This window comes from Semicossyphus pulcher, unplaced genomic scaffold (assembly GCF_022749685.1).
Source record: "Semicossyphus pulcher isolate SPU_LCO1_2020_fin unplaced genomic scaffold, fSemPul1.0.p SCAF_1, whole genome shotgun sequence".
Taxonomy (NCBI): Eukaryota; Metazoa; Chordata; class Actinopteri; order Labriformes; family Labridae; genus Semicossyphus; species Semicossyphus pulcher.
The window spans coordinates 6,462,719-6,485,589 of record NW_027211603.1 but is presented as its reverse complement, the minus strand read 5'-3'; the positions used below and the strand labels follow the sequence as shown (position 1 = coordinate 6,485,589).

Sequence of the window (22,871 nt, the reverse complement as noted above, 5' to 3'; positions counted from 1 at the left end):
CACACAGTCACACGTCACCCTGTAGCCTGATATAGACCTGAGACAAAGGCGTGGACGAAACCCGAGCTGGCCTGTGGCCTTTATGTTGCCATGAGTACAGCAGCCATTACCAGAGCCTGTTTGAAGGCTCAGAGGACCTGCGGCAAGAAGCTCCGCCCACCTGGGGAATTCACATATCTTACCTGGCAACAAAAAGTAAATACAACCAACCTAATAAGACAGGAAAATACAACAAGACTGTAACACATTCACTCATCCTCCAAACTTAAACCTCCTCTTCTTCTCTTGTTTATAAATTCATCCCCATCCCCGTCCTGTGAGGCCTTTTCACAGCGTGCAACTGGATGCGGTTCAGGGCGTGTTGCCTTCGCTGGCAGGTGTAGAAGCAGGTTGAGCAGGTTGTTCCCTGAATGCCACTCGGCTGGGCCCTCCTCCCTCTTTCCCTCATGCCTCCCTCTCTCTCTCTCTCTCTCTCTGCAGGCCGATCGCTGATTCACTCTCAAACGCTGGCAGCTCACTGAAGAGATTTTGTTGCCTGTGCACCTGTTCGCATCTGATATAGCCTCAGAATAAGGTAAGGATTTACTGAGGAGGGATTTAAGTCTTTGTCTTGTTTTTTTCTCTCAGGAAATGTGTGCGGCTGTGAACTGGGTGATGGATTTTTGTCTAAATATGTTTAACAAGATTAGAGTCATCATTTTGTTTATTAATATTAATAACCTTGTTTATTTTAAACGACTGTAAAGGCCTTTTATAAAGTCATTCTTAATTTGAAAACATGAAAAATAACTAAATGTTTAAAATGTGGCTTCTTTTGCTCATACTTCCTCTTTTTAAAAATAGAGAAACAAAAATGCTTTTATGTTCAGTGTGAATGTAAAAAGTTTCTCTCTAGGTACCAAAACATCCCAACAATGAGTGGCATACATACTGTAAGACCTTACATAACCCAGACAGGGGGATAGATGAACTGCAGTAACACGGGTGTCAGTCAGCTTCACAGCGGCGTGCTCTGAAACTAAAGGGCCTTTCAGTGCAGTGACTTGAAGAAGTACTGACATGATTTACTTGAGTAAAAAATGACACTATAAAAGAAACACAATTGCAAGTAAAAAAGCAGCTTTAAAAATGTATCTATAAGTTCATGAACCAAAGAAACAAAGTGAAAGTTTAACTCTCAGATGTCCGTCGCTTTGGACAAAAGCGTCTGCTAAATTAAATTGTAACATTGTAACAAAGTGTACTTAAAAAAATTTAAATAAAAGGGGTCAATGGTCAATGATATAATAAATAGATAATAATAATTATAAACTTAGTTACAGCCTTCATTTGTAAAGCATCTTCCCGACAAGGAACGCAGCTCAGAGTGCTTCACAATAAGGACAATAAAGACACTTAGGAAACAGAGATAAGATAGAAAGTAAAGCCCAATATACGATTCATATGTTACATAAATATATATCTAGATCATTTGTTAAGATTGAGCTAACTGCTTCAGATGCTGCTGTGTAGTTTGATTTAAAACAAAGCGTCGTATTTCTAAACTGATGTCACTGAAGCTGCTAAATCACTGTCGTGGAGTAAAACAGACACGGGGACGGCGTTACGTAATTAGGATACAAAAAGAGGCAACTGTATTCGGTTACAGTTGCAGAAAAAAATAGGTCATTAGATTACAGATACATTTATTAAAAATGGGATTACTAGCAGGACTACAACTTTAAAATGAAGACGATATAATACCAAAGATGCTCCGTAACATCTGGCGTCTCATTTCTAAACCGTCCGTCTGACCGTCTCTGATAACACCATGCACCTGCGCACACACGTTACACTTTACAATACACAAGTCTGACAACAACCGCTCCTCAAAGTTGCCATGGCCTGTGGTGACAAAAAAAAGGCTTTCACTGGGTGTAGATTTCTTTTCGCTTGTCTTTAATTGTAGATTTAGTATTGAAGTAATCAAAAATGTAATCAGTAACATTACTTTGAATTTGTGATACTTGCATTAGGTTACTAATTTACCTAATAACTAGTTTTTAACAAGTAACCCCTCAAACCTGAGTATAAAGTACAATATTTATCTTTAAAATGTGAAAGAATACTGAAATAAATGTACTACGTCACCTTTAACCCTGTTTGGGAGTTTGTGTAAAAGGGATATAGATGTACTACGATGTGATAAATTTAAAAGATTAACATGAAGAAATTACGAATCATAAATTACGTTACATTTAAATGTGATAATAACACAGGTGAACTCCAAACAACCAAAGTAGTTAGCAACATAAAATGTCAGGTTATTGGTGTGTGCGTGTTAACAGGATGTTTATTGGTGTCTGGGTGTCCGTGTGTGTGTTTGTGTGTGACCGGGCCTCTGCAGAGTCACGGCTGACAGAGCCGTCGAGGTGAAAGCTGCTACAGACTCTGACAGACCAGCAGAGTGGGAACGATTTTTAACAGGCCACGCTCTCAGAGTGCAGAGGGTCACAAGTGATCTCTGCCTGCTTCTCAGACCGGCTGTGGTCCGCAGGGCAGAGGTGGGACGCTTCAGGCCAAATACCCTCTCACCTGGGTGGATAGTCTGCTGTCATGTTACAAGAACAGGTGGGGGGTTGTGTCCGATGTGATGACGGATGTGAGGGTATTTTTAAACGGACAGGAAGTGATGCGTTGAGTTTAAGACTGGAATGACTGGTTTGAAATTGTAAACCCACACGTACAGACAGACAGTGGTATTATCTCTATTGTCTCTGCAGATATACGTCAATACAGGTCACCTGAAAGATTTCTTACGCAAGTTAAAAGTCATGATTTATTATCTGGTGTGTGTGATGTTAAATCTGGTCCGTGTTGACGCTGTGCACATTAACACAGTCCAAATGAAAACAAACCGCACTTGATATACTGGTTCTGAAATATCTGGCTGTATTGACATGATTCTCAGCTGTCTGGTTCAGGGTGTGTGTGAGGATACACACCTCAACATGCCCTGTGTGTTCAAAACTACTGCAGCATGTATTGTTAAAATGTGCGGAGAGAGAGAGAGTGACGAAAGGCAGCAAAGGTCGTCGCCATTTCACACAAAAACTACAATGGTTAACGTTATAAAGCAGTTACAGTTTGGTTAGGTTTTGGCACGAGACTACTTGGTTATATTTAGGTAAATTAAATAACTCAACTTTAAGTTTAAGTTTAGCCTCACACAGGAAGTTATAGCAGGTGTTTGTTTAACCCAACCTCCTCCCTACACGCAGACTTTCTCGCTCTTCATACTCCATAACTTGACTTCCTTATTTCTTATTGTTAGAATTTTTATGTCCACGAGAAGTTAACACCGAGGTATAATTGTAAATCTGGGTCTTAAAAGGCCGCTTGCACAGACGACGGTGGGTGTACAAACTATCAATAACTCTTAAAATTAACTTAATCCATTAAACGACTGCAAAGCTGCGGATAAATTAGCTTCATAACCTGCAAAGCAAAGTAACAGTAGTTGGGACATTTACACTCCTAAAACATAAATGTAAAAGTTAAGGTTATTATATAATGTGATTTTTTTGATGGTATCTTCAGTGTTGTGTTAGTTTGTTTGTTTTATCGTGTCATGCACAAAAAGGTGCCCAGCCCACATGGGCTTACAAGACACTACAAACAAAACACACAATAGCAACGACAGAATTAAAGCAAAAGAACAGTTACACCTCAATAAATGTCGAACGATAGCAAATAAAATATGAAATACAATCCTTCTCCTCAGACTCAACGACCTGATAGCAAATGGAAGTTGTACTGTGAGTCTGCTTATACTTCAACAATGCTTTAAGCAAATAAAATGTCAACTTTGTTTGGTCAGATGAAATGGCTTCAAACTGTACAAAAAAACAACATTTAGATGGCGTTCTGGTGCAGACGAAGCAAGTTAAAGGCACAAATTACAACTCTCGCAAATTTAATACACTTAATTGTTGGAATACGGAACAAAACACATCATCAAATGTACATAAATGTAATCCAAATATGCCAAATTTTGCATTTTAAGTGTTATTTTTAGTATCAGGTCTCCACACAGTGTAATCTTAAAATTCTGCTCACCATAAAGCTGCCACAACAAAATATCAAACTCTGCGGTCGGATGTTTCTCACTGAAAACAACTCTATTTTGTCTGCTGACAGCTTGGCAGGCGAGTCGAAACGCTAACCTTTAACTTGAGAGTGCTTAGGATGCTAAGAAGGAACAATCAAGTTCACAGCAGCGAACTCGAGGTGCAGATAAAGCGGTCAGTTTAATCTTGATAATAATTCTAACATTTAAGCTCTGAATTCATTACCCCTCCCCGCCATCCATCCATCCTTGGCCATTTTCAAAAATAATGTGCTCTAAGTACGGTGTAATCAGTAAACTTACATGAGCCCTTTGAGTGATCCCGCGTTCACGCAGCAGGCGGCTGCATCAACAGCCCACAGGTTTTCCATTTATTTCACACGGAGCAGAGAAACACAGACACGCGGCTGATGTGTGGACGATAAACAAGGCGGGTGAGAAACTGAGCACAGATGAACACTCCTGGCTTATTGGAGCCTAAAAAACAACGTGATTGCATGTTTTCACACTTATTAAAGAACAGCAGTTTCATGTTTTTTTGCACCTTTTCTGAGTGTTTATAAAAGACTATGGATTTACTGTTTTTGATTGCATAAAGAGGCAAATTGTCCTGAGGTTAATGCGTTTCAGAGAAAATGACTTCTTTTCAGTGTGTCCATGGTTAGTTGTTCCGTTATTGACTCATTAAGATACTGTAATATGTTATGACAGGTTTGTAAAAACTCACCGCATTTGCATTTACAACCCTCTGACGCTGCAGGCCACAATGTTACACTCTGCAGACGGAGCCTTTTGCACCGCTCGTATCAAGAATGAGCTCAGAACAAAGCAAGCGATCAACAAAGTGAGTCGCAGTGAGAGGGCCCTGCAGGGAACAACAGGAGCCGCAGTCATCTGAGGATTGGAGTGAAGCCGAGGGGAGAACACATAGCTAAGAGGGCACCTGTGTGAATTCACACTGCACTGATCTCACCAGAGATTGGTTTGACACTACTCGCTGTGTAACAATGCAACCATGACAGCGCTGAAATTCACCAACGAGTTTCTGATGTGGCCCATGTTCCAAGCAGCTTCTTAAAAACCTAAGGTGGAACAGGACAACTCGTTTGAGGGTTTTCACTTTGACTTGTGTCGATTCGGCCGACCTGAGCAGCAGATTTTGTGCTCCTGGAAAATGGGAACAAACAGAGATGTCTTGTAGCACACTGAGTCTTTGCGTGCGGTCAGGCAGAGTCTGAAGCCTGCGACAAACACGAGTTTAACACCTGCGGCTCCTTCCTGATGGAGCTTATCCCGAGCAGGCGGTGAACAGACTCCACAGGCACTCAGAGGAAGCAGGAAACAGAAAGAAACCAATAAACACACTTTTTCTTTGCCTCATAGTTTTCTTTTGATTTTAGTTTCCGTTTGTTGGATGATGCATTTATGTCCAGCCACCAATGCTTTTATAATTTGTCTTAAAACTACAAGGGACGGGCTTGTAATTATATAATTTTATATCATGAATAGGTTTCCATGGGTGAGGAGGAAATAAACACAAACACTGAATGCACCTTTGTTGGCTAATAGCAGCCTACCATAAATCATAATCAGAAAATATTTAAATTTATTATCCTCGGCAAACAAAGGTCCTCTTCATTTCGTGTAACAGCTCAGACTGTGAGTATGTTGTTGTACTCTGTATTGGGAGGTTACATTGAAATTTCATGGATATAGCAGATTGTGGACACCCAAGGTGAATTGGATGATATGGTTAAAATTAATATATCAATAAAAATAAGATAATTTGATGAGGCCATTTTCTCCATACCAGTGTTTATAGCGACTTGGCAGGAAAAAAACGTGTAGATGTTCAAACTATTTTTTGAGCACTGCACCAGGGTTGTCCCTTGTCACCGGTTCCGGGGGAGGAGGGTTTCCAGTTTGGGGACCTCAGAATTTCATCTCTGCTTTTTGCAGATGATGTTGTCCTGTTGGCTTCATCAAGCTGGGACCTCCAGCATGCACTGGGGTGGTTTGCAGCCGAGTGTGAAGCGGTTGGGATGAGAGTCAGCACCTCCGAGTCTGAGGCCATCGTTCTCTACCAGAAAACGATGGATTGCCTCTTTCGCGTGGGGAGCGTCTGCCTCAAGTGAAAGAGGGAAGTATCTTGGGGTAGGGGTCACGAGTGAGGCTAAAATGGATCGTGAGATTGACAGACGGATCAGTGCAGCGTCAGCAGTAATGCGAGCGTTCTACCAGACCGTTGTGGTGGTCGAGCTGACCCTTAAGACGACACTCTCAATTTACCAGTCGATCTACGTTCCAACCATAACCTATGGTCATGAGCTTTGGGTAGTGACAGAAAGAATGATATTGCGGATACATGCGGCCGAAATTAGTTTCCTCCGCAGGGTGGCTTTGAAGCCTTCGAGATAGGGTAAGGAGCTCAGACATCCGGAGGGAGGTCGGAGTAGAGCCGCTACTCCTTCACATCGAAAGGAGCTGGTTGAGGTGGATTGGGCATCTGTTTAGGATGCCTCCTGGGTGCCTCCCTGTGGAGGTTTTCCAGGCAAGTCCAACTGGGAGGAGACCCCGGGGCAGACCCAGAGCTGGCTGGAGGGTTTATATATCCCGCCTGGCCTGGGAACACCTCGGAATCCCCAAGGAGGAAATGGAAAATGTTGCTAGGGAGAGGGACGCCTGGGTCTCCTTGCTTAGCCTGCTGCTACAGCAACCTTACCTGGACAAATGGAAGATAATGAATGAAAAGTTCTTTTTTTTTGGCTTATGCCTTTATTTGATAGGACAGTCAAAGACAGACAGGAAATGTGGGGAGTAGAGAGTGGGGGATGACATGCACCAAATGATCGGCAAACCGGGAATCGAACCTGCAATCAGTACGTCGAGGACTGTGACTGTGTATGGGGGGCCTGCTCTACCAACTGAGCTAAACCAGGCCATTTTGGGACTTCTTGTGTACTCTCTGTTTGAACTTTGAAACAACTTTGAAACCCGCCCCCCCAAAAAAACCCATTCAAGGTCCACTTACTTCTTACTAACTTTGTTCTGCAGCTTTTAGAGCTTTGAACCTTAAGTCTAGCTTTTAAGACAATGTGGACAAAGTGTTTGAAAAGAGCTGAATATAATGATTTAACATACTACAGTTCCAACTGAATGAACTTTGCTGACAAAGATGATGTTACAGACCGATACAGATGAAAGTGTTCGAGTGAGTAGACCTTTAATTGTTTTCAAGGTCGAGAATGAACTGTGAAGCTTGACCAATTCAATTCAATAAGATGACTTCCTTTGTTGTTCGTTAATCACATCAAATCAAAAATCTGCAGTGACTTGAAAGAAAAACCACTGAACAAAAAAATGTTAATAAATAGACAACATTATTCCCATCCCAGCCATTTTGTATTCTGTATTAATTAGTCCTCACTAACATCTAAAGTCCTATCGCAGTGATAAAATGTAAACCTGAAGCTGCCAAACTTGGGCCACTTTGAAAACAACAGTGGACTCTGTGTATTTGACAAAATAAAATAATGTTTTATGTTCTCTCTTGTGTTTCAGAGTGAAACCAAAAGGGGGGAAAATGAAACTCTGTTTGAAAATCACAGCAGGTCTCCTTCTGCTCGTCCAAGCCCTTCACCTGGCATCGCTCCAAAACTCAACCGACTCTCCGGGGCGGACGATTGATCCAAGCTGGCTCCGTGAATTTGCCAAAAATTTAGCCGGAAGTCAAAACACTGCAGTTTCTAAAGAGGGGAAGGAGTATGATCAGGATGCAGCTGCTATGGAGTCCAGTAATGATTACAGTGGGACAGCATCTGGCTATATGGTTCCATTGACTGAGGAAGAGGAGAATGTGGCCGGCAGAAATATGGATGCAAATGAATATAATGATATGGTTGTCACCACCACTGTGCATCCAAATGAAACAACCAAACAACCTGAGTTTAAGAACGCCACTGTTTCTCCAATCAGTGCAACTACCGATACACCAAACGCAAGCAACATCAACATGACAGAAGCCGAGGATGAATTTCTTAACTCGACATCAACAACTACCCAACCCTCCACAACTCATCCAATGGCATTAAACACCACCAGCTCTCTCGAGTACTCCAATAAAAATGATTTAAACATGACAACTTTGGCTACAGAGATTAATGCTACACAAGAAGCTACAACAAAACCAGAGGAAGCTACGGGGCCGATTAATGCTACAGAATCCACCAGTACAACAACTGTACCAACCACAACGACACCAGAGACAAGCAATACACCCACTGTATTTTTATCAACAACACTGGAGCCGTCCTGGACCTCAGAAACAAGCCCTTTGACTACAACGGCCGCTCCCTTGAATGCATCCGGGAATGCCAACAACACGGACAAAGCTTCAGCCTCAGGGAGCAACACAGAAAGAGGTACTGCAGCAGACTCAGGTGTCACAGTATCTGGTGGAGGTTCATGTGTCTTTGCTCTTTGCCTTTGTAACAGCATGGTATCACTTTAGAGACATAAATCAAGGAAACATAACGTTTCTGTGCAATGCCAAGCTTACATTGGTTCAAGCCACCGGACACCAAAATCTAGCCTTCTAACTATGAAGTTTAGGGTTGTATGCAAATAATAGTAAGAATCAATCCAAATTTAACATATTGTTATTTTAGATTAGAGAAGAGATTATGTAATCTTTCTGAATTTGGAGTACATATAATTCCACAATCCAATCAAAGGAAAATCACACAGCAGCTGTTCGACTACTTACACCTAGCGTTAGCATCTTGTGTGGGCCAAGTGGGTGATTGATCACTGTGGTTTATTGTCGACCCGCAGTTGTGTAGCTTCGGCTACAGTGCGAGCTGTTGATCTATTTTTAGCGGTGGGTGTTGATTATTTACACTAAAGCTAACTAAAGCTAGCTACAATATTTGGCATTGCGTTAACTGCTAACTATGCTATGCATAGCAAAGCATATTGTAACTCACAAATTCAGTGACCAATTGAAATTAACATTCTTTATATGGCAGGGCTTCCTCTTCTGACTTAGCAGCTCAAACATACTGTTTAGGGGCTGCACTACGCACCAGTGTTGTATGTGAAGCCAGGGATATGTCAGTGACAATGTGCTCTGAGATTCCTACATGGTTGAAAGCCAGTCCTTTTTAACTGACGACCAATGGGCAGAATCATCCCTTTATATTCTCAATCTAGCCCTTTGATCATTTAGAAAAGAAACACTTACTTTACTGAAGAGGTTGAGCTAAAGAGGCTGTTTAGGTAGATGGAATTTTGGACAGTCACACTGATTAGAAAAAGAAGTTTAATGCAACTTTGTGTTTATCCAAACAACATCCAATTTGTCTTTTAAGATTAAACGGTGCATCGTTAACGTATTTAAATGTCTGGCTTTACAGACGTAAGGACCTATGAAATAAAAATACCCGGCCCCTTGGCACTTCTTGAAAGTAAAGGAACAGGCCTGCACAACCAGCTCTTTGTAAACTTGGTTTTCAGACACTTATGAAGGTTTATTCTCACTCTGATTTTAGTTGATGTTTAATGCGACTCTTAACTTTGATATCATATGCCTTTAAACCATTCAATCAAAATTGCCAGAGGCTTTAAGGTTGGAGCAAAAAGGCTACATAACCGGCACAAAATCCTTTACAGATCACCTTTAGAGACCTGGTTTAAATGTAACACAATGCCTATTGCCGAACAGCATATATCACTGTTTCTTGTTTTACACATTGCTTTTTTTCCGCCCTTTCCCTGACCCACATTTGCCTGTATCTATTTTCCCACTGGCAGAGGACAAACGCTCCTTCTTTCAAAGGAAAAGGTTGGATTGGGTTTCAGGCGCTATCGATGTGGCTGCTATGAGTAAAGGGGTCTATTACAACCACCTTCCCAGCAGGACAATGAAACCCTGTTTTAGTGGATAAAAAACCTGAAAGAGGCGGTCAGGGAGGGAGGTCAAAGATACTTGTGCTGCCTCTGTGCAGGGCGTGAGAGTACGCTTTGGTGCTGATCACGAGATTAAAGATAGAGGCCTGAAAAAGGGAGCTTATCATTTATATAGTAGTGCTATCTATCTATCTATCTATCTATCTGCTTGGAGAGATAATCTTCCTGCAAAAAAATACAAAACTAAAATACTTTTACTGCAAAGTATGTGGGCGAGCTCGCTACCAACACATTGGCAGAAAGGAAAAAACGGCCTGTAGAGAGCTGGCACGAGGTCTGGATTAAAATAAAACTCACATCACACGGACAGATGTGACAGCAGGACATAACACTAACAGATGATGACAATAAACAGAAGGAACACAGTTGTGAAACTGCAGGAAAGAAAAAGCAGCTCCACAGTTACCATGACAGGCACAGCGTGTACACAGAAACTGTACAAGAACGCAGGCGGCTGAGTACAGATAAATATAGAGTCTATAAATATGAGCGTACAATACAACTTTTCTTTTACTGACATTAAAACAATACACATCCTCCCCGGCTGCATGACCTTGCTTGGCCGAGAGAAAATACAAGAGTTAAATTGTTGGAGTTTCTTCATATTTCAGGATACTTTTTTTACTAGGATACTTTGAGCTAAATGCTAATATACTAACAACATCAATGCTACCATGCTGAGGTTTAATATAATTTCAATGTTCATCATCTTATTAGCAGTATTAGTAAATTAATATTTGCTGATTACCACTAAGCACAACCTGCAGATGAGAATTGTGGGACCGTGATTGTAGTTTAGCTAAAGTTGTTGAACTTACATAAGGGGAAACAACTGCCTTCAGCTGAATACTGGTACATCACACAGATGTATGGTTTTTGTTTGTGATTCAAATGGTAGAAAGCCAAGATGGTTCTATTTAAATTCAAGGTTGTAACAGTGAAAAATGTTGTCCAAGGAGTTGAATACTTATGCAAGGCACTGAATGTACATCTTCTACGGAAATCCATCCAACAAAAGTAGTTTTTTTTCTACCTCATGGTAGCAAGAGAGGAAAAGTCAGGGGATCACCAAAGTCGGAGGGATTCATACACTGGGCAACTATGACGTTGGTACCAAATTTCATAACCTTCAATACAATAGTTGTTGATCTTCATTAGACCTTAGCAATGGACTGACATATAACAACAGACAGAATAATAGTGGTAATTATGAAGATGTCAGTTTCGTTCTCTTTGGCGGCACCTGTGGCGATAAACGGTAATAGCGGGAGCACTCTTCCCAGATATCCAGACAGCGTCGCATGTGTGACGTCCACGGTTGGCTCCGGTTGTAACTCTTGATTCTCCTGGCTGATGGTCTCTTTCCTTTTCAGACTGTTTGCCTTCATCTGAGCGTCAAATTTGTTTCTTTTTCTTTGGATTTTCACTCATTTTTGAAGTTGTATCTGTAGTCATCCATCTTTTCTTTGTTTGTTCAGCCATAGTAGATTACTGTTTACTCGCAACACTTGCAGAGACCAGAAAAGCAGCCGCTTAGCTCCGTCTACCCTCTCTGGCAGACCAATCACTGCTGGCTGATGGAAGACGCGTCACTAACTGGGCGCCGCTTGTGATTTTTTCTCTGTGAAAGTCACTACAGACACTCAGTCTATAATACTGCAAATGCAAAGGCTTTCATCAGTGGGCCATAGGCTGAATCACCATTATGTAACATTATTCAGCGATAGATAGTGACTCAACAGACATTTATTTAAATGAAAATCTTTAAGATTATTACTTTAAACTTCTCTGGCAATTAAGGCAAAATGTTCCCAGTACTTAATGAAAGTGTTGCTCCTCTATATTGAAATGAAAATCTTTGAGATTATCACATTAACATTACCATCCATTAGGCCGTGCAGACAGCCTGGGTACAACCAACAAGGCATTTGGATTAAGGCAATATAGAGTATCTATATCCAGTGCACATGTCAGAATCATAGTTAAAATATTTTGGAATCATAATATAGCTTACAGTAACCACTAGTAAGCTGCAGTGCAGTATATTTGTGATCCAACAGTAGCTGGGAAACTTGCCGACATCTTTCCAAAAACTGCTTTCCCAGCAAGAACAAGTAAGACATAATAAAATATGAGTGAAGTGTGTACGTTTTTGTTCCATCTACTGTCAACTAAAGTAAAAACAAATGCATCTTGAGAAAACTGATACACAGAGTATGAAAAAATGTCTTTTTGTTCGACTTCCCTCAGGTTATGGGGTAAATTGATCCTAGCAAGTGGGTAAATTGAGCCATTTATAGATAAACAGAGCCTCTGAATTATTTATGTGTGAGTCCTGATAAAATACAGATGAAATATTTCTACGCCAAAGGATACTGAAAACAATTGTCACATTCACAGTCTCCCTTTTCCCTCCTGCTGTACACAAACAGTGACATAATAGAGTAAAAATAACTTCAACAATTACACTTTGTAAAGTGTGAACTTTATGTTTCCACACTTACGCATTATGTTATCTGTTAGAATAGAAAAGGTTAATAAAGGTCAGCCTTGTTAGTCGAAGCATCTGTAACATTGCGACCTCTTTAACTGTATGCATGCAGCGTCTGCATCATAATCTTCACACCTGTGCAGCTATCATAGATGCTAATGAGTGCAAAATAATTAGCTCTGTGCTATATTTACATGTGCATGAAGAAATTAGATCAGTTATGTGATTCAGACTCGCGGTGCGTATAAAGCTAAAGGTGATATGATATAATGGGCGTGAGAAATACTCTCTCACGTTTCAGTCGATCTACATGATGAGAGCAGCCTGCCGCCTTAACATATTCAAATGTATTCCAGAAATTATCATGATTTTGGGATGTTAATTGCATTAATTATTGCTGCGTCAATTAGACAAATCGGTACAGCTGACTAATTAGGTGTCTTTGCAGAGTGCTGCCAGTGGAAACACGATTTCAAAAAGCACATTTCAGCTATAATTATCAGACAATTAACCCCCAAAGAAAACGGTTGATGTGAATAATTTTGCTGTTGACAAATTATTTATCTCCCTCTCTCCTTCCTCCTTAACCTCTTTCTTCTAATAAAGGTTTGGGATCAGATCCAAAGAGACGCAGAAACTCGGCGTGGGGGACAATACTGGGAACGGCGGTGGCTGTGGCCTGCGTGGGACTGGTGGCCTTTGTCATCCTCAAACACAAACACCAGAAGGGATTCTCTCACAGGAAACTGGTGGAGGAGTTTCCCTCGGACCCAGGTAGGTTTGTTTTTTTTACACCTTCACACAGTTTGTGCTGAACTTTGTTAGCACGTGTGTTTACACTGTGAATGTTTTTATCAGGATGTAATTAGGGATCTGGTGATGTTTTCTCATGTAACTAAAAACCTCTGAAATGATGGTGGCAGATTGCAAACTGTAATAATGCTCAAATAAAACTGTGGTAAATACAGTTTGATGCCCATTATTATTGCTGCACGATAGCTGTGGTTACAAGGACATTATTAATTAAACCTGATGGAAATCATTATAAATACAGATTCCTACTTACCTGTTTAAATGGAGGCTGAATACACCGATCAGATTAGATGTTTACGTGCCCCAGAGCATTAAATCACAGCATCTCTTTTGTGACATGCGAAGTGTTATCTACCTGACATATATCCGAAAAGAAGATTATGTTTTTAACAAGAATGGGGGGGTCATCTTTTCAAGTGTGTGAACAACTTGTTTTGAGCCTTCCCTCCATCAAGCTGTTCAACAATATTCAAATGTTTTGAGGTCTCAAATTAAAAAGCAAGCAAGCACAATCAAACTTAATGTTTACAGAATTATTAGGGCCTGTATATTTTCCAATTGAAAATATTGTAACCCAACTGAAAATTCCTGTCGATCGGCTCGGATGCTGCACGGAGCATCTTCATTCTGACTGAGCTTTTTTCTGATTAGTTGTGGAGCATTAGTGTTCATGTATGCACAGCTTATGATGCTCTCTTTTACTTACATGTCACATTCATGTAAATTACTTAGTATTACTATATTTTACAACAACATCACTTAGTGTTTTCCTACTGCTTCCCCTGTTTCGGGAAACATGCAGCTCAATAAACCACTTAAAATAAAAAATGCATGTCTTAAGTGGTTCCTGTAGGTACCTTTACACATGCGCGCACGCACGCACACTCACATAACTCCATCCTGCTTTAATAGCTAAACCTCACCATGCAAAATAGGATCATGTACTACGACAGTTTGCAAATTTGTCTCCTTCTTTCCCTGAACTTAGACTGACGCAGCACATTGTTCCCACCGTTCCCCCACATTCCCTCATATTTAACCTTTCTGTTCAGGTCCAACTCAAATTAAGCTCTGCTTAAGCAGACAGGAACGTCTGCATGTTTAAGATGAGTCAGATTGCATCTTAAATGTTCGGTCCTCAGGCTCGTTATATGCGGTTCACTCTGAAACGCTGGAGGAGCAACAGGATGCATTTCAATGCGTATCGATCGCTGAGAAACATGCAGGTGGAGCCTGAAAGTAATCTTAAAAAAAAAAAGGAGGAAAGTTCTGCGATTCTGTAAACAGCACCGCAATTTTAAACAATGTACCTCCAACAATGTAGAGGGACGAATTGCTTTGCAACTGCTCTAGCCTCTCACAGGCTTTATGCTGAAAAAGGCTTTAGAGAGACCAGAGAGAGAGATGTGTTAATTTGTATGTTAATGTTTAATTCCACTTGTAATACTACTGTTTAGGGACTGTAAGCCTCAGCCACCAGCAAACGTTTAGAGGCTTGGAGGCTAAAGGAACATTTCTGATCACATAAAACGTCCATCTCTTTTGAAATGGAAACAATATGGTACAAAAATAAAATCAGTTTTACACTTTGGTATCGCAGGTTGGTTTGAAATCATTCCAGCAATCAAAAATCAAAGGCCAAGCACACATCCTTTCCTGTATCTAGAGTCTGAGCATTGAAGATGTTGTAATCATTTCCTCTAAGGAAAATTGTGATTTAACTATTTACACTATAAAATAACTCCTTTTTTTCAGTCTGCATAACAGACAACATTCTCTAATCTTAAACCAATGTTTGGATGTGCAAAAAAAACTTTAACAGGAAATTAATAAGGTAGGAAGGTGCTCATTTTAGTCTTCACACAGCTTTGCCATGAAACTTGAACTTCTCTGGCAATTGAGGCAAAATGTTCCCTGAGTTTATGAAAGTGTTGCTCCTCTATCTCCGAGTTGTTATTTTGAAGTCAAGTGTAAGTAACTTCCTCAGTGTCCCCACTTCCCTTCAATCTGCCTTGTTCATCTCCCGGCTCGGTTAGGTGTAGTGATTTCCTACAATTCTCCAAAGACTTTCAAACTGCTCCATGTAATGGGCACGGACCTGATGCTGTGGCTGCAGAGGACAATAATGACTCAACAGGAATGATAGTTTGTCAGAGTTTTGTATGATGGACTTCTTTTTATATTGGGTCAAAATGGGAGCTCAGCAAGGAAACTCAGGGATAAGTAAGGGAAAAAGCAACCCATGGTGCAAAGGTGGACTGTAAATGTTTAACGTGATGTGCTTGGTCCAAATTTGGGGAAAAGGAAGGAAGGAAAAGGATGGATTCTGTCAGTCAAAAGTCAAAAACGTAATTAAAGTGATAATCTCAAAGATTTACATTCAAATAAATGTCTGTTCAGTCTCTATCTATCGCCGAATGAGGTAACACAATGATGATTGAGCCTGTGGCCCACTGCTTTCCTGGTCTCTGCAAGTGTTGCGAGTAAACAGTAATCTACTATGGCTGAACAAACAAAGAAAAGATGGATGACTACAGATACAACTTCAAAAATAAGTGAAAATCCAAAGAAAAAGAAACAAATTGGACGCTCAGATGAAGGCAAACAATCTAAAAGGGAAAGCGACCATCAGCGAGGAAAATCAAGAGTTACAACCGGAGCCAACCGTGGACGTCACACATAAGACACTGTCTGGAAATCTGGGAAGTGCGCTCCCGCAATTACCGTTTATTGCCGTAGAACTAAACTGAGATCTTCAATTTAAAATCCAGCATTAACAAAATAAATTCTTCTTTTTTATACAGTACAAGGTCATAATTGGGATTTAGAAATGAAGAATTCAATGGTGAAAGTGATTCTAATATTTGTCTTCTTTCTAGTCCTCAGATTAGACAACAACGAGCCCTTGGACTTAAACTTTGGAGGTTCGGCCTACTACAACCCGGCGCTCCAGGGGGACAACATCCAAATGTCCAACTTTCCAGGACGCCGCTGAAACCTGAAAAGACTCCACAGAGCAAAAACACAAACTCCCCTGGAAGAAAGTCTGCCAATCCTGCTCTTTGGCATTTGATGGACGGCCTGTAACGTGGAGTTTTGTAAATAAGACTGTCTGAACGTGGCATTTGTGGAGGAAATTACCGAGCAGATTGTAAAGGTCTGTTGTCAGCCACCACAAATGCCACTTATGTTAGATTATGCATTGTGCTGAGTAGATTTATTACGTTGAAATAGAGGGATCGCTGAAGGCAATCTGTCTGAACTACGCTGCACCAGCCAAAATTAACTGTCAGCCATTTGTGTACGTTGCCAAAGGGAATCAAATTAAGTCTTCGTGAATGAAGAATCTGCTCTGCAGTCAATGAAGGATGTTATAAATTAATACTTGTTATAGCTTTTGGTTTAGTTTTAATTATCTTTGTGTGAGTCGGAGCCTCAGAATGCAGTTAAAGACAACAAACAAAGACATTTACATATAATCAGATCAGTTGAAGAGAGAAAAAACAGGATGCGACTTCTGCTGAAAAAAAACAGTGCTGCTGTTCTGTAGCCTGAAAAAAATGACACAGCTGAGGCCTTTGCAACAAAACCCAGAAGCCACTGTGAACAATAACATCATCCATATCACCAATCAGCTGCTAAAGATGCAATAAGAAGTTCAAACTGAGCTGCACTCTACGATTTCCCACAATTGGCAGTCGCAGCGACAGTGTGAGAGTCGAACCGTCAAACCAAAGGCTTGAGTTTGTTTTTCTGCACCAGGGAAGGAGGGAGGTGGAGGGAGGCTGGGCTCCTGCTTTGTTATTCATAGACAGAGGTTTTTGGTATTCAGGACGGGAGTTGTGTATTTGGTCTAAGCACCACTCAGTAGCAACAACTATATCATCATAATATGCTGTTTAAATCTTCTGACCTCCAGGCGTCCAAACAGAGATTTTAGTGCCTCGTAGCGACAGTGTGCACCCTGGAGAGTTACGTTCTGCTACCTGCTGCATACCTGGAGAGAAAATTAGAATAAAACTTAATCTGAATTTCTAAAAATGTTATTTTTATCGTTATTATTATTCACCTAAGTTTGCTCGAACTTTGAGTGACAACCTTCAGCAAGAAAAAGTGGCACAATGTGGTTGAGGAAGGAGGGAATAGGCAGGGAAAAGTCTCTTAATCTTTCATGTATCTAGTGCCTTTGTACAATAAAGTTTAACAATTTTTAATAAATGCTCTTTGCTAAACTTTCTTACTTTCCTACGGTGTATTAAAAACACACTTTTCTGACTGTATATATGAAGGAAATCCATCCACAACATCCATCATTCAGCTCCGCTCAGTCCTTTCACTCATCATTACCTGTGTGAAGCTCGCACTCGATCAATATGCGTCATGATTATGATTGATACGTGCCTCCGCGCGGCCCAAACAGCCAACAATAACTCTGTGATGTGTGATGTTTTTTTTTTTTTGGTGGGACGGTTCGTCGGCAGGCGCGGCAGGCCCTTACTTCCTTCCTGGCTGTAATTTCAGACATCAATCAGCGCGAGAGGCATTTTGTGTGACTGAGCGAGGGGAGTTTTGTGTCGCAGTGTTAAAGAATCGCAGTGATTACTGCAGGAACAATGCAGGGCAGATGGATAATGGGAGGCTTCTACATCGGTTACGGCTGCTTGTGAAATGTAATGAACTTAATGATGCCTTAATAAACAACCAAATCCCCCCAAACTGCTCTCCTCATTTTTATGACGCTTTCAGACGAGTTGTCCTCCAAATACAGTGAAAATACTCCAACAGAAAATGGCTCCTTTATTCTTTGAACACACACTAAAGCATCCAAATATACAAAAACTATTTTTCAATATGAAAAACATATTTGTACAAGCGAATGTTTCCTTCATTCATCATAAAAAAAAAACGGCCCTGTAGAGAGATGTGAGCCTGTTTTAATTAAGCGCAACAATTTAGGGTGTGATTGTTTGGCAGGGAGCTGAAATCAATTACCTGACTTTGAGTTGTTGCTAAAGAATGTACATATTTCATTAGGTGCCTATCGGCAGGTTAATTTACACTTCCAGCTCAGCCAAATTAATTCAAATGAAATTAAATGATTGCCATCTGAATCGAGGCTACGTCAAATTTATTACTGGCTAAATTCAAATTCATTTTCCTCACGATAAGTCGCCGGAAATGAGTTTAACCTATAAGATTAGCCGGTTGTAATAACCCAAAGCACTGTCTCTGTATCAGATGATGAGCCTGTACAACAATTAGACGGTCAACAGTGCATTACGCAGGAAGCCTGTGGATGTTAATGAACACAGGGCCTTAAGCAAAGGTGGAGGCTTAAGGTAAGGTCAGCTGAAGACAAGTTCTCCCTGAAACAAGTTCCCTATTTAGTCACCAAAAGAAAAACTGAATGATATTAAAGTCAGTAGCCATTAAATGCTTATGATGCACTGCACGTGCACAGTCAATGCTATCAGTATGTGCAAAAGAGAAGCTACATGTTATTACATTTACGCTGTTCTACTTCTACTGTTCTGTTGGCTTTTTTCACAGCAGACAATTTGACTTCTAACAGGAGGAAAAGAACAAGTGTTAATAATTACTTTAACAATTGTTTAGCTCAGCGGCTGAATCGGCGACCATGTACAGAGGCTATAGTCCTCGGTGCGGTGGCCCCAGGTTCAACTCCTGCCCTCGGCCCTCTGCCACGTGTCATCCCCACTCTCTCTTCCCCCATTTCCGCCACTATCCGATGTCCTCTCTCTAATAAAAAGCCAAAATAATGATCTTTAACAAACAAACAAACAAAAAAAAATCAAGACAGGAGGGAACGAAGTCAGTAAGAGCCAACAAACAGCTTCAAGTGCGATCGGACACAGGTGCCGACAGGAAGTGGATAGGGCGTTTTTTTTCCGTCATCATCAGCAACATCAACAAGGTCAATATAGCTATCATCATCATGAATATCCTAATCAACATCAACAGCATCCTCGATGTCATCAACATCAATAGCATCAATATCATTAAGGTCAGAGGTGTTCACAAAGAGCTGGGTCTTTAGCTTCTTCTTAAAGGTGAAAGGGACTCTGTGGACCGAGTGGAGTTCGGTAGCTTGTTCCACCACTGGGGGACGACTGAGGAGAAGAGTCTAGTTAGAGACTGAGGGGCCTGTTGTGACGGGATTACCAGGCATCTTTCATTGGCAGAGCGCAGTGGGCGGGGGGGAGTGTAGAACCTGGATGAGGGCGTTCAGGTAGGCAGGAGCCGTTTTTGTTGCTGTTTTGTAAGCGAGCAACAGGGTTATGAATTTGATGCGAGCGGCGACTGGGAGCCAGTGGAGGGATATGTGCAGTGGAATGACGTGTTTGGGTTGATTGAAGACCAGTCGTGCTGCTGCGTTCTGGATCATCTGCAGAGGTTTGAATGTGCATGCAGGAAGGACTGCCAGTAGGGAGGTGCAGTAGTCAATGTGTGACATCACGGGAGCCTGTACCAGCAGTTGTGTTGCATGCTCTGACAGGTAGGTAGTAGGTAATGCTACTATAAGCACCTGCGCGGTTCATGACTTCAAACTCATGGGGAAACAGGATGATTGGTCAAATTTGCAGAAAAGTTGCGGCAATTGGCCAAAATCGCAAGGTTGTGAAACAGTTGCAACAGTTGGTTGAATTTGCGAGAATGCTTCGTGCAGGGACAAAAGTACCTTTTACTTCAGTTTAGATTGAACAGTCACACAGCCAGTTAACAAAGTTAGGTACTGTCATTGTTAGTCATTGCTTTGTCTAAGCACTCCTTACATACTCTGTGGTCTGATTTAACAAAATCAATCAATCTTTATTTATATAGCACTGAATCAAAAGTCCCAGGACACTGAGGAGCAGGTTTAGAGCAAACTGTTATATTATTCACAGAGGCCCAACATGAATCCAGCATGAGCAGTGCTTGGCAACAAAAGAGGTAACATAAGAAGTGATCTACATACAGGAATACCTGCTGGTGAGGCTATTTCTGATTATTTGATTTGATCATATAAAGGAATTGTCAACGGTGCATTTTGGAATATTTGCTTTCTTGCTGAAAATTCTTGCTGAGAGTTCATTGAAAATTCATTGTCCTGCACAACATGCAGGCCTCTTTACAGCTGACTGTTATTTCTGGGGACTTTTTATATTCCCAAGGGACATTTTTTTTTTTTACCATTCTCACAACCGTACATTAAATATATAGCCTGAGCCTGCAGCAAAATAAAGTTGCTGAGAACAAACAGTGGAAAAAGGAGGAGAGAAGAAGCATGGCTCCGTCCTAAGGTAACAAAATCTACCTGTGAGAATCTCTAAAGCTTCTTCTATACATAAACCAAGGTGTATAAACGTCAGCTTGCCCGTGTTCGGGTTTATGTGTTGGACTGTTTCTAGGCCAGATCCAGATCGATGTCAGGCCAAGCAGACCGGCCCTCAATTGTCAGACAGCCGCACCCATGGGAGACAGTCCCCAGAGATTTGAAGCTTAGAGGCTGTTTCCACAAATGTGTATAAAAAGTCGGTTCATTCATTGAAAACTAGAAAGATCATCAAAGTTTCTGCTAGAAATCAAATTTCTGTTTGACTTTAGAGTCCTAATGCAGTGTAACATAAAGACGCTTTATTCTGAAGGAAAATAGTCCCTGACATACCTAACATCAAAGGAATTTGTTTCAGTTTGTTCTTTTCTTCTCACTAAACTAAATGAATAACAGTATGATGAATAAAAGCACATCAGTATTATAAAAAAACCTCAGCAGGTCCTTTTAAACCTGAAATTCCCAAGTTTTACTTAATAACTTGGAGGCATCGCGGGAAGCTGCGGCAGATGGAGGCTGATGTGCAGCTGCTGCTTCAGCCTCTGTTGCAGAACCTGCCAAGGTAATCCACAGAGAAAAATTAATGTGGAAGAAGGAACAGCTTGAAACACCTGAATAGCTACAGCGCGAGAAACACTCAAATATTGATGCGTCTTTATGTCTTCATTCAGTGAGTTTGTGACACAGAGGGAGAGCGATGTGAAGTCTCAGAATGATGTTTTTTTTACTGAAAAACTCCAATAATTGAAATGTCAGCTGTCGGCTTACTGTAACTCCACACTGATCTCCTGTTTTTCTCAAATTGTTGTTTTGTTTAACCAATAAACTTTGAATTATTAAAGATTCAATGACAACGAGAAACAGAAGAACAGAGACACATTAACTATTTAAAAGAGTATTTGTGGGTCGGTGTAGCACACTTTTGTGAATGTAGCAGACTTTAAAAGTGAAATCAAGATGAGTTAAAAGTAGATCATCCCCACTGACTGTCTAAACACGTGTCACAAAAACAGTTATGACAATGTTACCAGAATTGTAAAGGAATAGTGTGTTTTTTTGGCTAACAGCTGGGGTCAGCCCTACACGGGTCTGTACGTGACTGAGTGAGTGAGTGAGTGAGTGACAGTACTTTCAGAGCTGTACAGAGAGAGAGTTGCAACATCAGATCACAAAGCATTTTGGACCTCCACTGACGCGACTCTCTGTCTATACGGCTCTGGATACTATGTTCGGGGAGTAGGTGGGGCTGCTCCTCCGCTGCTCGTCCGCTGTCCTCACCTACGGCCGCAGCGTGCACCTGCTCATAAGGACAGTCCTTGTAACACATTGCCCACAAAAGTGCACATTGACCTGATGCGGTCAGCCACATACAAGGTTTTGACCTAGTCTTGTTCAATGATTTACTCTCTTGTGGACCCTTAAATGAGAAGACATTTACCACTTATGTCTGTATGTGAAATATGGAGCTGGGTCCAGGACTTCAACTTCAACTTCTTGTCCTCAGTAAAACAGACAAACATGAAAACCGTAGGGGCATAGGGACTCATACAAAAACATGGTAAAATACATGAATATGTCAAGTTACTACATGACACCTAGAGTATGTTATATGTCACATCCAGACTCGACTACTGCAAAAGCATCCTATGGTTCATCCTCCAAAGTCCTCAGTAAACTCCAACACATCCAGAAATCTGCTGCCCGCCTCCTCACCCACTCCGGTGATCACATGACCCCGTCCTCCAGAACCTTCACTGGCTCCCTGTTCCGCAACGCATCCAGTTCAAAGTCCTTCTCCTCACCCCTCCATAACCAGGCCCCTTCATACCTCACAGACCTGCTCCATCGCCACACTCCCTCCTGCAGCCTCCGCTCCTCTGATGCAAACCTCCTCTCTCTGCCACTCAGAACCACGCACCGAACCTGGGGTGACAGAACATTCTCCACAGCTGCCCCCTCCCTCTGGAACTCTCTACCCCAACACATCCAAGACTGTACTCACCTGACTTCCTTCAAATCTCTGATCAAGACCTTTTTAAAACTGCTTTTAACCATAATTATTTTAATAGTTCCTCTTATTGTCTTTCTTCTGTTCTTATTTTGTTTCTTTAGTTGTTTTTAATAATGTAATAAAGTAACTGAGTAAAGCGCTATAT

General features: G+C 41.2%; 1 protein-coding gene across 1 annotated transcript; it reads left to right on the top strand.

Annotated features, from left to right (window-relative positions):
- The first annotated feature begins 494 nt into the window (after positions 1 to 494).
- Positions 495 to 18,095, top strand: LOC138585096 (mucin-15). Its single transcript, XM_069657375.1, has 4 exons — positions 495 to 574; positions 7,670 to 8,529; positions 13,173 to 13,340; positions 16,259 to 18,095. Exons 2-4 carry the CDS (start codon positions 7,692 to 7,694, stop codon positions 16,372 to 16,374), a joined length of 1,122 nt encoding a protein of 373 aa, XP_069513476.1. The 5' UTR covers positions 495 to 574; positions 7,670 to 7,691; the 3' UTR covers positions 16,375 to 18,095.
- The last annotated feature ends 4,776 nt before the right edge of the window (positions 18,096 to 22,871 follow it).